This window comes from Rattus norvegicus, chromosome 17, assembly GCF_036323735.1.
Source record: "Rattus norvegicus strain BN/NHsdMcwi chromosome 17, GRCr8, whole genome shotgun sequence".
Classification (NCBI taxonomy): domain Eukaryota; kingdom Metazoa; phylum Chordata; class Mammalia; order Rodentia; family Muridae; genus Rattus; species Rattus norvegicus.
The window spans coordinates 5,204,585-5,220,082 of record NC_086035.1 but is presented as its reverse complement, the minus strand read 5'-3'; the positions used below and the strand labels follow the sequence as shown (position 1 = coordinate 5,220,082).

Sequence of the window (15,498 nt, the reverse complement as noted above, 5' to 3'; positions counted from 1 at the left end):
GATTTCCTACACACACACACACACACACACACACACACTCACACGCACATGTACACGCACACGTACACGCACACACACGCATCAGGTGTGGGCCTGCTGCCTGCCAAGACCAGCAGACGTTGGATGCCCCAGAACTGGAGTTACAGAATACTTTGAGCAGCCATGAGTGTGCTGGCCATCAAAGTGGATGCTCTGAAGATCGGACGTGTTTTTAACCACTGAGCCAGATCTCCAGCCCCACATCTTCTCTTTGTGCTTTTGTTTTGGTTGTTTGGGGGGTTTTTGGAGGTTGGGGGGGGGCAATATTTGCCAACTACACATCCAAGGATTAATATGTAAACACTATAAATAATTTTAATAAATACTAAAAAAAACAAAGTGGCCCACTCAATAAATAGTATAATGAACCCCAAATAAATAATTCTCAAAGAAGAAGTAGAAATGCCTGATAAATCCCTGAAGAGCAGTCTGGGGACGCAGATGGCACAGGGAGCAAAACAACTCTGTAAGTCACCCTGACTGCCACATCTGTACTGTGGACAGGTACACCATCCTACACACATTCAAAGGTAAAGAAATAAATGTGATTTTGTTGGTTTTTTTTCAGAAAGTATTTGGCATCCTTAGCCACCAGGGAAATGTAAACCAAAGGGGCCCTGGGACTTATCTCACCCCCCCAGGAATAGCTGCCATTCAAAACCAAATACCACGTGCTGTGCACAAGAGGAGCACTGCTCACCGCCCAGAAATACAAACGTGTGCAGTAGCTATGGACAGCAGCACGGACATTCCTCAAACCAAAAATGCTAAAATTAGAGCTGCCGTGTGATCCAACCCAACAGCTCTAACACAGCACACCTGGATGAGGAGTTTTCATTATAGAAATCATTACAGTAAATGCAATCAACCAAATTCTGGTATATATACATGTATATGCATGGAACCTAGATTTAGAACTGTGTTTATAGATGTGTAACTAATTTATACACATGTGCAGGTCACAAAACTAGAAAGGGAGATGGCACATAGATAATGAGATAGCAGAACAGGGGACCCATTGAGGGAGATCAGAGCTCTAACCAGCTAGGGGTGGGAGCAACAAGGATGGGAAAGGCAATGGGCAGAAACACCAAGGAGAATATGAAGATTCATGATGAGGAATGTCACTTTGCATACTAATATAAAAAGATCACTCAAAATATACTAAGTCATCAATCGGCAAATACACATGTGTGTACAAAGGCAAACAAACACGGCCACGTACCAGAGGTAAGCGCTTCACTGCAGCCAGGTACTGGAGTAGCCCCTTCGCATGGTAAATCGTGGGGTGTAACTCTGGGTTTGGACTTTGCCACTGTCTGTTCAAATCCTCTCCACTTAAGGAGCAGCGGTGACTAAAAGACACACAGACACACAGACACACACACACACACAAAGACAGAGAGACAAAAGTAAGAATTCAAGGAAATACAGATGGGGCCCAAATGAACACATTGTTTTCATTAAGGGAACTTGTATCCATCATGCCCAACTGAACACACATTGTATTCATTAAGTAAACTTGTATCCATCGTTTGCTACATGGAAAATCTTATGTCACACTATGTAACAATGGTGATTTCAAATTTAAAATCAACTTTTGTAAGTTATAAAATCAGTGTCAATTCTGGGCTTCTCTTCTGTACTGTATAAAATGTATTAATAGGCCCATTCTCTCATGAGTAAATAGGAACCACTCACTATACGAACTCTGTGTGCTAGTTCATTAGTTGTCTTGTACACTCGCTATGTGAGAAAGGCAAATACACGAAAATTATGGAGTCTGGAAGAAGTGTAAACACACTCTCCTTTCCTCATAGGAGCTAGACACTAGTGTTGTCAAGCACCACAGTCTACAGCCATACCATCAACAAAGGAAGCAGGACGTGTGTGCTAGGAGCTCAACTCAACAAAGATTTTATAAAGTAGCATTCCCATGGAATCCTACCGCTAACACATGCATTTAAAAGTTTGATGTGTTACCCACCAAAAACTTGTTTTTTCCTAGAAAAAAAAACCATCAAACCCATTATTTGAATTGACTTGAACACTATTAGATCAACAAATTAAATGCAGCCACCGTACCAACCTATGACACGCCTATAACCACTGCGTAACTTACTTTCCATTGATGACACCGTCTGGATTGAGCATGGGAACAATTTTAAAAATGTAAGCCTCCCGCAAGCTCTGGGCGGTCGGGCTATTGCTCATGAGGTACTCCAGCGTTCCTTTCATGACCCAGCTTGCATTGGTTTCTCCAGGATGCACCCGAGCAGACAAGAAAATGTAAGGGCGAGTTCCTAAAGTGCACACAAAAGCTCGAGTGAAATGACCAGCCACGAGAACTGGGAATGGTGCTTCACTTGGGGCTCTGGAACTCCTCGGCTGTGAGTCCCAGAGGAAAGTTACTAAGCACACAGAGCATGCACACTCTGCACTAGCCCTGCAGAGAGAACAACAGAAACTGCATGTAAGCTGCCAGGCACAGGAGTCTGCACTGTGGACAGAGGCACAGCACAGGGACCACTGGGTTACTTTCTACCGACTGACGAAACTTGAAAAGGATTAGTTCTTGAGGGTAAACACTGTTTTACATAAAACTGTGTTTGGTAAACTCATGGACAAAAGGAAAATATTCATGTAAATCTGTACAAAGGACAGCACAGGAGCGTGTGATATAGAATCCACAGAGCAGTCACTGTGTGTCTACAGAGTCCGCCAACACCACACAGCTCACCACTCCACCCCACGCCCACCCCACAGTACTGCTCACACTCCTGCGCGTGCATGCTCGCTCTCGCCGCTCTCGCTCGCTCTCTCTCTCTCTTGCTCTCTCTCTATATATATTTTTTCAAAAGCTGAACTGTGTTGTTTGCACTACCTCAGCAATTCTAAACTTTAAATAGTTGAAAAATACAGAAGTTATTTAGTGCTAGCTACCAAAATATTTGAACTCTAAAAATACTAGTGTCTTTTAGCTTCAGCATGATTTCTAGAAATAAGAACTAAAAAATATGCCTATCAAAGGAATCCTGAGTGGACAACTGAGGCACAGAGGTGTCCACGGCTAGACACAGGACCAAGACGAGACTCCAAATCTACTCATGGCTGCTCTGACGACCGCTGTGAAATACACAGGAAGCAAACACAAGCGAGGATGTGTGCCGTTTTGAGAGAGAGACGACAGACTTACTGAATTGACAGATATGCTCATAGTAACTGGACTCTGGCATTGCTGTTATGGTCACCAAAGGACAGCTGTTCCCAGACAAGGTCTCACACAACACATCTTTTCGAAAGTAGATTTGCTGAGGATTGTGCGCTGACTCCAATTTTTGAAGATGCATCTTGACAAAAATTTAAAAGCAAAGCATATGATCATTTAAAACTCCCTGCTGATGCATAAAATAATGTACCTAAAGCCCCACAGAACAGAAGCGCATCTGACTCTGGAAACTTACTCAGAACCATCAGCGCCAAACACATATTACCATCAACATGTCAGCAACGGGAGAGAGGCGGCACCCCTACTTACAACCACACCAGCAGGTTTACCCTACGTGGAATCGACATTCTAAATAAGTTCACACAAATTCAGCTAAGGCTTTGCTGCCAATCTGAGCTGGAAAAAAAGCATTTGGTTTTCGAAGAACTTCAAATTTTGGACTTATAACTAAGATCACATTAATCACAAGCTAAAATTACAAGCCACGAATTATGAACAATTTCTTCTAGTTCTAGGTGTATGTGTGTGTATTTGTTATTTGTGTGTATATGTGTGTGTATATATATATGTATGTGCGTTGTATATGTATGTGTGTGTGTGTGTATATGTGTGTGTGCACATGGTATTTACATTGTTCAGTGAGTCTTAATGACCATGTCATGGGCTGAGACTCAGCCTAGTCTTTCCTCTCTAGCCTGTAGGCTACACCTCCCTTCTGCTCGAGCCGCCCCATTCTCCTTCCTGTCAGATCTGACCACCCTTCCGTCCCTCCCACAGCTGGCCACCGACTCGCTCTCTTCAGTTCACTTAGCTTTATACAATGCAAACATTCACGATGTCACAGCTCTCTCACACACACTATGAGGAGCTGGGGTCTCAGGTACAGAATTAACTTGGTTCTTATGCCAAAGCATTAATTTTCCTACAGAAAAATTCAAAATAATTCAAAATACTGTTTTCAGTATTTTGCTGAAATACTGCTGTTGTAAGATTTCCCTACTTGGTTCTATACGATCAATATTTATATTTATTTATATTTATATTACAGTGCTTTTAGTTAAGCAAACTGAAATCTCAGTTAAAATTTGCTCACAGGAAGTTGAAGAAGTATCAGCTTCGACATGTGATACGTGCCATGTGTAAATTCCCCTCCCTAGGTGTTTTCTACATTCTTTTCCATTTGTGGAGGCACAGGAGTGCACTCATGTGCACGCCCCATGTGAGTACAAGTGAAGACAAAGCTGACATACGTGTTAGCTGCTTCCCCACCTCTTTCTCTTTCCTGAGGTGAGGCGTCTCAGTGAACCTGAGCCAAGGCCCCGGACAGTGGGGTTCAGGGACTCCCTGACCACCTCTGGCTTTGCTCTGTGGGTGCTACAGTTGTACAGTGGGGTCCCCGCTCTTGTGGCGCCAGCACTTTAGTGTCTGAGTGTCCCTGGCTCTCAGAACTTCCACTCCAGCATCTCCTGCTGTAACGTTTCCAGCAAGTACTACATCCCTACTGACGTATATCCTGCATTCTACCGACACACGTAAGCAGAAGCAAAGTTCACCGGTTGCCTGATACTCACTCGCAATATAAACGGACATCACAAGTTCACGTGAGGATCTCTCACCTGCAGAGTAGAGTATGTGTATGGGTAGTGATAGGCAAAGTAGCACACGTCATCTTTATGCGGGAAGACCACGGTGAAGGTGATCGTGTAGTAGGACTTCCCCTTCTGTCCACCCGCAGCCACGGAACTTCTCGAGAAGTGATTTCTGTGATCGAAAAGCATAAAGAACTTATTTTCCATGCAGAGACGTTCTGATTTCATGTGCTAATCTTATTAAGTAGAATTTCAGAGAGAGAAAGGAAAAGCGATCCCAGTGGATATTTAACTGAGCTGTCTTATTCAATAGACACAGTTTTCATTACTTTCCAATTGCCATCATGAGAGACACCATGACCAAGATGATTTACAGAAGCACGAGTTTACTTGGGGCTTGACAGTTTCAGGTTCCATCCTGCTCTAACCATCATAGCAGGCAGCATAGCATCTAGCAGGCAGGCAGGCAGGCAGGCAGGCAGGCCTGGTGCTGAAGTCATAGCTCAGAGTTAATGTCTCAGTGCACAAGTATGAGGCAGACACAGAGCATACTGGAGGTGGAGTGGGCTCTGAAACTTCAAAGCCACACATTTCCTCCAACAAGGCCACACCCCCTAATCCTTCCCAAACAAGTCCACCAACTAGGGACCAAGAGTTCAAACACGTGACCCAACAGGCCACCATCTAGCAGCACGGCTCTTCTCTAGACTGAGAGTACTGGAGGCTCACTCTTACTCTCTCCCTCAGTGATTCGCGGCATCCGTTTACCTCATCCACGATAGCTCCCTCCATCAGTTAACAGGCTGAGGACCACATTCATGGTAGCTGGATCATGCAAGCCACAGCACTTGGCACTTTAACCATAATTCATGTTAAGATTAAAAGAGAAAACTTGCCAGGAAGGCTGCTGGTCCTCATGCACCCTGGTGTGGCAGGAGGAAAACCTGCAGCATTACAGATGCTGTGCTCTTGCCAAAATAAACCTAAGCCTGACTGTGCTTTCACAACCGCTGACTCACAGTGTGCACCATCTAAATAAGACACATCTGTTAACAGCCAAGATGCAGTCAGCAAAAGACAGGCTTAAAACGCCTGCATGAGAGAGAAGCCAGTTTAACCAGCAGAGGAATGGGAAACCTACCGATAGGCACTTAAGAAACACTTTAACATAGAGTAAGTGTGACTGCGCTGAGCAAGGAGGTCAGTAGTAGCCAACAGACATTTTTAACACGGAATACTTTCAAGGGTGTGCTTTTTCTAAAACCTTTTTGTTCTTTTCTGCTAATAGTTCTTCTACAAGTAAATCACATTTTCCAGGCTTTTATACTTAAAAAAAAAAAAAAAAAGAAAGAAAGAAAGAAAAAAGCAACGTGTGCTCTTTCATAAAACCTAATGGCAAAAACAGGCACCAAGCAACATTCATATTGCCCCAGGGAAATCTGGGATTTTCTTAATTTTTCTGGTGTATGGTAATGGCAGGGTGGTTAGATGATCTTAAGGGGTCTTTGTGCTTTAGACATAAGTATTTCTGTATGAAATCTGGTGTCTGACAGCCACTTTCAAAAACTCAGCATGTGGGCCACTAGCTGTGGACAAAGGCTCCTTCTGCCAAAGCTGGCAACCTGAATTCAATACCCAGAACCGCACCCTAGAGGAAAGAACCAAACACCAAAGCTGTCCTTTGACCTCCACACGAAAGCAGTGGCAGGTGCACCCGCCTTCCACCACCAGCCCCACAACACGAATAAATAAAGAAATGCTAAGGAACTTTCACAAGTCAACATGGAGGCAGGTGCACCCGCCTTCCACCACCAGTCCTACAACACGAATAAATAAAGAAATGCTAAGGAACTTTCACAAGTCAACATGGAGGCAGGGAGCTCTCAGATGCACATGCAGAAATGACCACGAGACAGGAACTGTTCATCATGGGCAGCAAGCACCTGGAACAACATCCTGTCACAGCTTTTAAAAGTCCTTCAGTATTGCTGATATGGGCACTTAAAGACACTGTCAATTTCATTTCTAAAGCTCTAAAAACTCTTGAAAAACAGGGCTTACAGATTCAAACTAGTCTTCATTAATTTCATCACTACATCTTGAATGGGCAGATAATGGCAAGAGCTAAGGACTAAGAAACATACAAAACGGTTTCCTCTCTGCGTTGGCGCTAACTGAAGAGGTACGTATGTATGTATGCCTGTAGTGAGAGTCAGTTTCTTTAAAAGCCCAGTTATGTTCTGGGAATGTGCGTGCTTGAATCCCAGGTGCTGGATGAGGGGCTGCTTCACAGCAAATGATTGTGATTTGCCTGGTACACTAGGCAGGGTGTGATTTTTGCCAGCTGCAGATCGTTTAATTCTGGAGACTCTGGGAAGAGTTATAAATGCGAAAACTCCAAGAGGGCCTGGGAGGAGGCCGTGGCCCCCCTGCTGCTTCTGTTGCATTTTATCAAATGGTCGTGAGAAACAAGACCAAGAAACTGGATATTCTGAGGACAAAGACTGGACTTGCCTCCAGGGAACTCAAGCCCCTAATCAGTAGGAAGAAGCCTAGAGTGTCTATGTCACTTTCCCTCTAGCCTTTCTCTCCCACCTAGTGCTGGGGTGAAGGACTGGGATAGAATAAGGGTTAAGGGAAGTACAATTATACGAAACCAATAAAATAGTAAAAAAAATATATGCCAACATACGCTATCATACATGTTCCATGGAAGTTACAGGCTATAAACAAACGAGACACACACATTGAGAGAAGACAACTATGTTCTATTTATAACTAACGTAACGGTCTCCAATCCTGAGTATCAAGACTTCTACGAAGCAACCACAACAACGCATATAACATAAAAAATAGCCAACGAAGGAATGCTAAGTTGCACTGAATTCCAGTTAGGTCTGAACAGCCAGACAAAAAAGCAAAACCTCCTGATAGCACTCTTTACACAGAACAGAACTTAACTATGCTATGGCCACGCACATTGCAATGTGAAAAGGATGGAGACAAACGTAGAGAAACATGGGTGTTTTGAATTAATAACCTCAGCACTTTCCAAAACTGTGCCCACCACTGCGAAGGTCAGCCCTGGGCCACTGCAACGTTCTTGGACAGAACAGGTGACCCAAGGCTATCATTACAAACCTTACAAGCACTGTCAAGTGGAGCTCGGGACACTATTTCCTGTCTCTGCTTCTTATTTATGTGCTGCTGATTTAGCTAACAAACATGGAGGGCAGAACCTTCCTGAGATGAAGCCCATTTCACTCCTAGGAAATAACAGAGTTTAAGATCTAGATTTTTCCAGAAGGAACATCAACTATAAGGTTGGTTTAAATTCTAGACACCATCATCTTCTGGCAAAGCTATAGGGACGAGGCATCAGTGCTAGGTATGGACAGCATTAGGAATCAAAATCCACTTTACGGGAAAGTGAAGATTAACAGGACAGAAAGTGGCAGTCAAAGGAGAGAAACACCACAACAGAAATTAGAAACATATAAACTCCTGTGTGCCTGATGGGAAATATCATTAAGAAATGAATTTTAAAAACTAAAAATTTTAAAATCTATTTTTATTTTGGGAGAGAGAGGTTGCGAGAGCAGAGATAAAGCAACAGGGAGATGAGTGGGATTGAGGTGCATGGTACCAACAAAAAGTTAAGAACTAAAATGGTCAGTGTAGACGCAGGTTTTCAAACCGGAGCACTTCTATCTGCATTCACGTTCAAACAGCAACCACAGGGAACTGAAGTCTGAGACAAACAGGCCTAAGCTGTCAGGTGCAGCTCACAGCAAGTGATGTCCTCTCAGGGACGGCAGCACACTACAGTCATGGGCCTTCTCTCAAGGGAAGGTCTGACCTACTTACACAACCACCTTTGCAGGCCTGAGGTAGTAACCACACCTTCTAGTCTTCTGGGCACAGAAGTGCACAGAAGCCACCAGCAAGAGCTCCCAGGCTCCAGCACAAGCTTGTCAAGGTCAAGACAGACAGAGGTCATGAGGAAAACCGGGGGTGGGGGGATGGGGGTGGACTGCGGCCAACCATGTGGGTGGGAGATACGCACCCTGCTCCTAATGGACTGTGCAGGAGGGAGATAAGCATTATAAAACATTTTACATATAGAATTAGAGTAAAACAGGAAGCAAGGACTAAGACTTGTAAGCCCTTACAGGTAAAGCTGTAGTCATCAACAGGCTTCTAAGTCATACAGCACCTACCCTTCCACACAGGCTCAGGCCACTTCAGAAGAAGGGGAGGAAGAGTCTACAGTCCAGACTGAAACACTGAATTCTGGATTCAACAGGACAGCCGGGCTCATGAACTCAGAGCAGCTGAGACTGCCTGCAGGCACCAGGTTCACAAGTCTCCAACTGGGGACTCTATGGACAGGTGATGGCTTCTTTAATAGTGTGGCCCCTTTGTAGGTCAACCATCCTCCAATGGATGTCCCCACACATACAGGCAGCACAAATTAGTCTCCATATGTTATTTTACAAAGGGGATGGGGGGAGAGGAAAAGGAGGAAGAGGCAAAGTATTGGGGGTTGGGGAGACAGGAGTGGAGCTGAGCTAGAGGCAGGGGTGGGGGCTGAGTAAGGTCTAAATATGCTGTATGAGTTTCCAAAGAGTCAATAAAAATGAAAACACCATGACTAAAGTAAGGAGGAGAGGAGAGCATTTATTTGGCTTACATGTCCACAGCACTGTCCATCTCTGAAGGAAGTTAGGACAGGAACCTGGGGACAGGAGCTGACACAGAAGCCATGGAGGGTGCTGCTTACTGGGTCCCAGGGCTTGCTCAGCCTGCCTTCTTATAGACTCCAGGACCACCAACCCAGGCATGGCTCCGCCCACATCAGGTGGCCCCCGCCCACATCAGATCACTAGTTAAGAAAATAATCCGCAGGCTTGCCTACAGTCCAGGCGTTTCTTACTGGAGGCTCCTTCTCTTCTGACTAGCCAGCATACATATTAAGTGTGCTTTCGCTGTTACCCTGAAACAGACGGGAAGTAGCCCTCCCTCTGTGGACAGACTTCTGTAAGAATACTCACTTGTAGTAACAAATGTCAGTACCCATACGGATCCACCACGGCCTGGCATTTAGTGCTTCCTGAACTGAATACATAAGTGGCTGCATACCTTTGAAAGAAGAGGAAAGGAAAGAGAATTCTTTTCAGAATTGATGTAAAAATGAATCCTGCCTTCTAGAAAGCACAAAATTTTCAGGAAAACTGAGGTATACCGCAATTTATTATTTCAGGATGTATCAGAGAAGTTTGAGTAATTTCTTAAATTATAATCAATATCCCCTTTTAAAGTTCAACTAAAATGGAGTAACTTTAGAGTGAATGGCTACCAGTTCTTTTCCGTTAAAAAAATTGTTACAGTGTTCGATCAATTAAAGATAATTTACTCCTCATAAAAAGTAAAACAGTCAAACGTAATAAAGAAATCGTGTAGGGAGATGGCCCTGAAGGTAAAACTCGTCACCCAAGCACGAGGCTCCATTAACCCTCAGAACCCATGGAGACGGCAGTGCCTGTCTGTGATCTCTGTGCTCCTAGATGAGGAGAGGAAGCTTGTCCTGGCCATCTTGGGAACCAGGCCGAAGCCGCAGCCCACCACACAGACAGACCCTGGCTGAAGCGAATGAGAGGGTAGGTATGCACAAGTACACGCAGGCACGTGCACACACGTGCACACTCACGATAATGAGCAATCACTGTTCTAATACTTCTTAGAGTCTCATGTGCAGTGGGAAAGGCCAGAGATCCACATGGGCTTTCACTCCTTCTCTACAGAAGTGTTAGCATGGCTTGTGTCCTGGCAAGTCTAACATCAGTATGAGGCAAGCTAGAGTCATCTGAGAGGAGGGAACTGCATCTGAAAAAAATGCCTCCCTAAGACCCAACTGTAGGACTTTCCTTAATTAGTGATTGATGGGGGAGAGACCAGGCCATTGTGGGTGGTGCCATCCCTGGGCTGGTGGTCCTGGTTCTGTAAGAAAGCAGGCTGAGCAAGCCATGGGCAGCAGGTTAGCGGGCAGCACCCCTCCACGGCCTCTGCATCAGCTCCTGCCTCCAGGTTCCTGCCCCAACTCCCGTTGATGACAGGCAGTGCTGTAGAAGAGAGTGGAATAAACCCTTTCCTCCTGAAGTTGTTTTCTGGTCATGGTAAGAACTGATAACGAAAGTTGGGTTAAATAGACAATCCACTTTCCTGGAAATTCTTAGAAATATGCTTTCCATATGAGCTGTAAAACTGCACCACTTGCCCAGGCGCAGTGGTACGCTGCTTTAATCCCAGCACTGGAGAGACAGACGCATGGATAGCTGTGCTCCAGGCTGCACAGTGTACATGGTGACATCTCGCCTCCCTCCTCCTCACAATAAAAACCATAAAATCATCTTACTTTATTCCGTAACCTAATACACTAGACTTTTTAACTGGAATTGAATTAAATTCTCATGTAACTTTAGAAACACTGATGGCTTTTCCTGAGAGCTGGCTTGATTTTAAATCCTACCTTCAGTATGGAATCATTTTCCTGGCGTAGGAATATTTCATTAAATACATTTGCATTTTATAAGTTTCTTTTCCTCTCTAGCTGGCTCCTTCAATGCTGCTTGAGGCTCACCTTAAACGAGTGTTGCCTAACACACACGCCAACCTATAGCAGCCATGCTGCCTCCTGGCCCTCTGGGAAAGGTTAACATACTGTGTGCTCACTGATGACACAGGCCCTCCTACTGTGTGCTTCTTAATGACACAGGCCCCCTCAGGAAGTTACTGTTGTCTTCTATTTTCATTACATTTCAAGAATTCAGACCCTCAGACCCTGATGGTGAGTACTGAGAGGAACAAATGACTGCTCTGTTATAATGTCACACAGTACTGGATGCAATACTGACCGAGTTTCTCAGATCGGTTCTATCATGTACAGCACAGGGACAGTGACTAGCCCCCACCTGGCAGACACTGCTGTGTTCGTATGTACAAGTAGTCACTGTGTCCTCTCAACCACCCGCCCTGCACGGTAAGTGCTAATACCATGGTGTTAATTCCATCACCACACCTCTGACTACATTTAAAAGTTAGGATCATTTTACCCAGGGCCTTTCAGCACCATCAAAAGAAAAACATGGCTCCCGTCACACCACTGAGGGGTACACAGTAAGCTGGAGGTCCCTTCCTGTGAACTGGAGGCCCCTTCCTGTGAGCCACCTTAGTTCTACAGAATGGCTGTTGTTTTACAAGAACTTGGTAAATTAGTTATTACCTACAGTTCTGTACCTAGATTCTTAAGTTGCTTCTTTTCTTAAGATTTATTATTTTTCAATTATGTTTATGTGCATTTGAGTGCAGTAACTGTAGGGCAGAGGTGTAGGCACGGCGCCCCTGGAGCCAGAGTCACAGTCATGACAGGGATGCTGACGACCGACCAATGGACAGCAGTCCTCTGCTACAGCAGGGAGCACTCTCAATCCCTGAGCAGCTCTCCAGCTCTGTAGCTTAGTCCTTCTAAGAAGGACACAGAGATCACAGCAGGTTCAGAAAAGTAAAAAAATCCATTTGAGTATTTCCATCAATTACTAGAATAAATAACAAGAGTGTAATAAAAGTGTAATTTAGTTTTACAGGATTAAAAATGTCCTCCCCCTCCCACCTTTTTTGTTTGCTCTGGTTTCTTAAGGCAGTGTAGGGTATAGCGCAGGCTAGCCTCGAACTCCAGATCCCTCTACTTTCCATTCCCACCTGCTGAGAAAGACGGGAGGAATACACCTCCACACTCTGCTCTCTAAGCTTCAATAGTGGAAATAGCCATTTAATTCCCTGCTTGGGGAGGGCTGAGAGATGGATGGCTCAGCAGTCAGGAACACTGCTCGTCTAGAGGGCCCAGGTGACTCCCTGCACCCACACAGCAGCTCACAACCATCTGTACTCCAGTTCCAAAAGATCCAACATCCTTCTTCTGACCTCACTACCTGACATGCACGTGCTGAGCATATATTCAGGGAAAACACCCAAACACATACAATAAAAAAAATGTTAATTTTATTTTGGAGTTTGGTTAGATAGCTCAGGAAGAGCATTTGTTACACGGCATAAGGATCTGAGTTCAATATCCCCAGCACACAGGTAAGAAGCTGGCTGTGCCTATAGCCCAGCACTGAGTGGGCACAGAGAGGATCCCTGGGTGCCAGCCTTGCTCCAGACTCAATGAGAATCCTGTCAAGGGAATAAGCAGAGTGCTATCAGGATAACATCACACTCCTTCAGCCTCTGTGTGTGCACACACAAACCACACACTCACACAAACCACACACAAACCACACACACTCACACAAACCACACACACTCACACAAATCACACACACACAAATCACACACACTCACACAAACCACACACACTCAAACCACACACAAACCACACACACTCACACAAAAAACACACACAAACCACAAACCATACATTCACACAAACAACACACTCACACAAACAACACACACTCTTTCCACACATACTCTCACACACAGACACAGACACACACAGACACACACACACACACACACGTCTAAACATTGGATTTGTGTGTTTTGCTTTATTTTTGGTCTAAATATTTTCAACACTTGTTTTCACTGATTCTCTTCCTTCCCTTTGGTTTATTTCCTTCTCTAGTTTCTAACATTGGATATTTTCAGCTCTTTCTTATTTCAAAGAATAGAACCACTTCAGTTTACAAACTAATGCTGGTTAAGATATACTCCCCAAGTCTGAGTCAGCCAGCCTTCTGCTGAAGTGCATTATATACAGAGGCATTTATTAAGCACTAGTGATGTGCCTCACTCGAAGGAGAATTTAAATGTTTACGTATTTAATTTTAATTTTAACAGCCTCAAGTGGCTGGTAGCTACCATGATGGACAGACAGTTCTTTTTTTTTTTTTTTTTTTTCCTGGAGCTGAGGATCGAACCCAGGGCCTTGTGCTTGCTGGGCAAGCGCTCTACCACTGAGCTAAATCCCCAACCCCCTGGACAGACAGTTCTAAATAATATCTAACATCAGTTTTAAATTTCTTTTTAAAAAAATATTTAAAATTAATTTAATTTGCAAAACCTGATTTTTAACCACATCTGTTAATTTCTGCCAATAGTTTAGATTACAATAAAATATGCAGAATATTTCTTTCCTTCGTAAGTTTCCCGATGACAAGGTGTAAGCTTCTTAGACTGTAAACCCCGCAGAGCAGCCACCCTTAGCTAAGATTCTGTGGGTGGAGGCCCCTGGAGAGCAAGGCATGTGCTCCCCGACACTTCCAGGGCCAACTCAAATGTTCCCTTCGTGTCTCTGCCCAACGCGATAACCTACATGGCTCGTCTGCCTCACCTGAAGCCCACTTCCGTTTACAGCTTTGTCTTTATTTCACCATTTTGACGAATGAAGACAGTCAGTTTATTTCCTGAATGTGTAAGCCTCATTTCCTGGCTGCTGATGCTGCACTCTGGGAGGATGGCCCACTCTCCAGTGTGCTTCCCCAGTTTTCACCCTCACGCCCTGCTGCACCCCTGCCTGGGCTCCGTCACCTCTCACACCCGAGTCTTTCTGTCTGAAGCTTCTTTCTCAGGGTGCTGGAGCATACCCTCAAACATTGCTCAAAAGTGGGACCCGCAAAGGTCCAAAGCCAAGTTTGGCTACACCGTTCCCAGTCTTTGCACCCTGGCTTATGTTGTAACTCTTTGCTAGGCCAGACTCTTTTCATAATAGCTGTCTTTTAATAAAGTTAATTACTTGAGCTTTTGCTGATTCTATAGGTCTCCAAGACAACTTTACTGCATAAAGGCATGCAGTATTTTAAGGACAGACAGAAACCTGTGAATGGCTCCTGTCTCTCGGCTATTCTGGTTTTTAACTATTAAGTCTCTCTGACATTGATGAACCCTCTTCTGCTTTAATACCCAGCTTACCTTTGCCACATCAGCCAATGGCAGGTGTTCTGTCCCGGGAGGGACACGCACTGCGCTGACTTCCTAGGACGCAGCCTCTTCCAGGCACTGATGCCCTACGCATGCCCCACCCAGCCCCGCCAGTCCACCTCCTTCCCACTACTTAACAAATCCTTCTCTTTTACCTTGCAGTTTTCCTGGTCCCACTGATTTTCTTCTTGCTGTGTGGCCCCATCCTCTTATGGTCTAGAGAGCTGATACTTGCCAAGGCTTTATCGGAGTACTAAGCATCAGACATGACTGTCTGACTTCTCGGCATCCTCTGCTCTTATGCTGCTAGGACACCTTGTGGATCCTGACATCTTTACGTGGACTGAACTTCAGAGCTTAGATGTACATTTCCTGAATTATTACTTTTACTGGCCATGGCAAATGACAGATTGTATAAAAGATATCTTGCTGTCTCCAAGCCTCTAGAGTTCCAGATGACAGGTCTAATACATGCAGAGTGACCCGGTGGTTACAAGCACACACTCCACAACCAGGGCTTAAATTCCGGCTTGGCCACGCACAGACACATGGCCTCTGACAGTGCTACACGCCGTCCACATGGCTAGCTCTTCAGTAAGGGAGCACTGGGCGTGCACTGTGCCGGAAACACCAAGACCTGTACAGGGAGCACCAGTGACAGTC

General features: G+C 44.8%; 1 protein-coding gene across 28 annotated transcripts in view; it reads right to left on the bottom strand.

Annotated features, from left to right (window-relative positions):
* Positions 1-15,498, bottom strand: part of Agtpbp1 (ATP/GTP binding carboxypeptidase 1) — a 152,307-nt gene that overhangs the window by 24,332 nt on the left and 112,477 nt on the right. For 27 of the 28 annotated variants that reach the window (XM_063276136.1, XM_039095462.2, XM_063276141.1 and 24 more), the window contains 5 exons: positions 9,912-9,999; positions 4,885-5,029; positions 3,236-3,389; positions 2,162-2,342; positions 1,265-1,394 (listed from right to left, as the gene is read on the bottom strand). In XM_063276136.1, coding sequence (XP_063132206.1) covers positions 1,265-1,394; positions 2,162-2,342; positions 3,236-3,389; positions 4,885-5,029; positions 9,912-9,999 — 698 coding nt within the window. Of the gene's footprint in view, positions 1-1,264; positions 1,395-2,161; positions 2,343-3,235; positions 3,390-4,884; positions 5,030-9,911; positions 10,000-15,498 lie in introns of those variants that run through there. The other variant, XR_010058817.1, reaches the window with a different exon arrangement.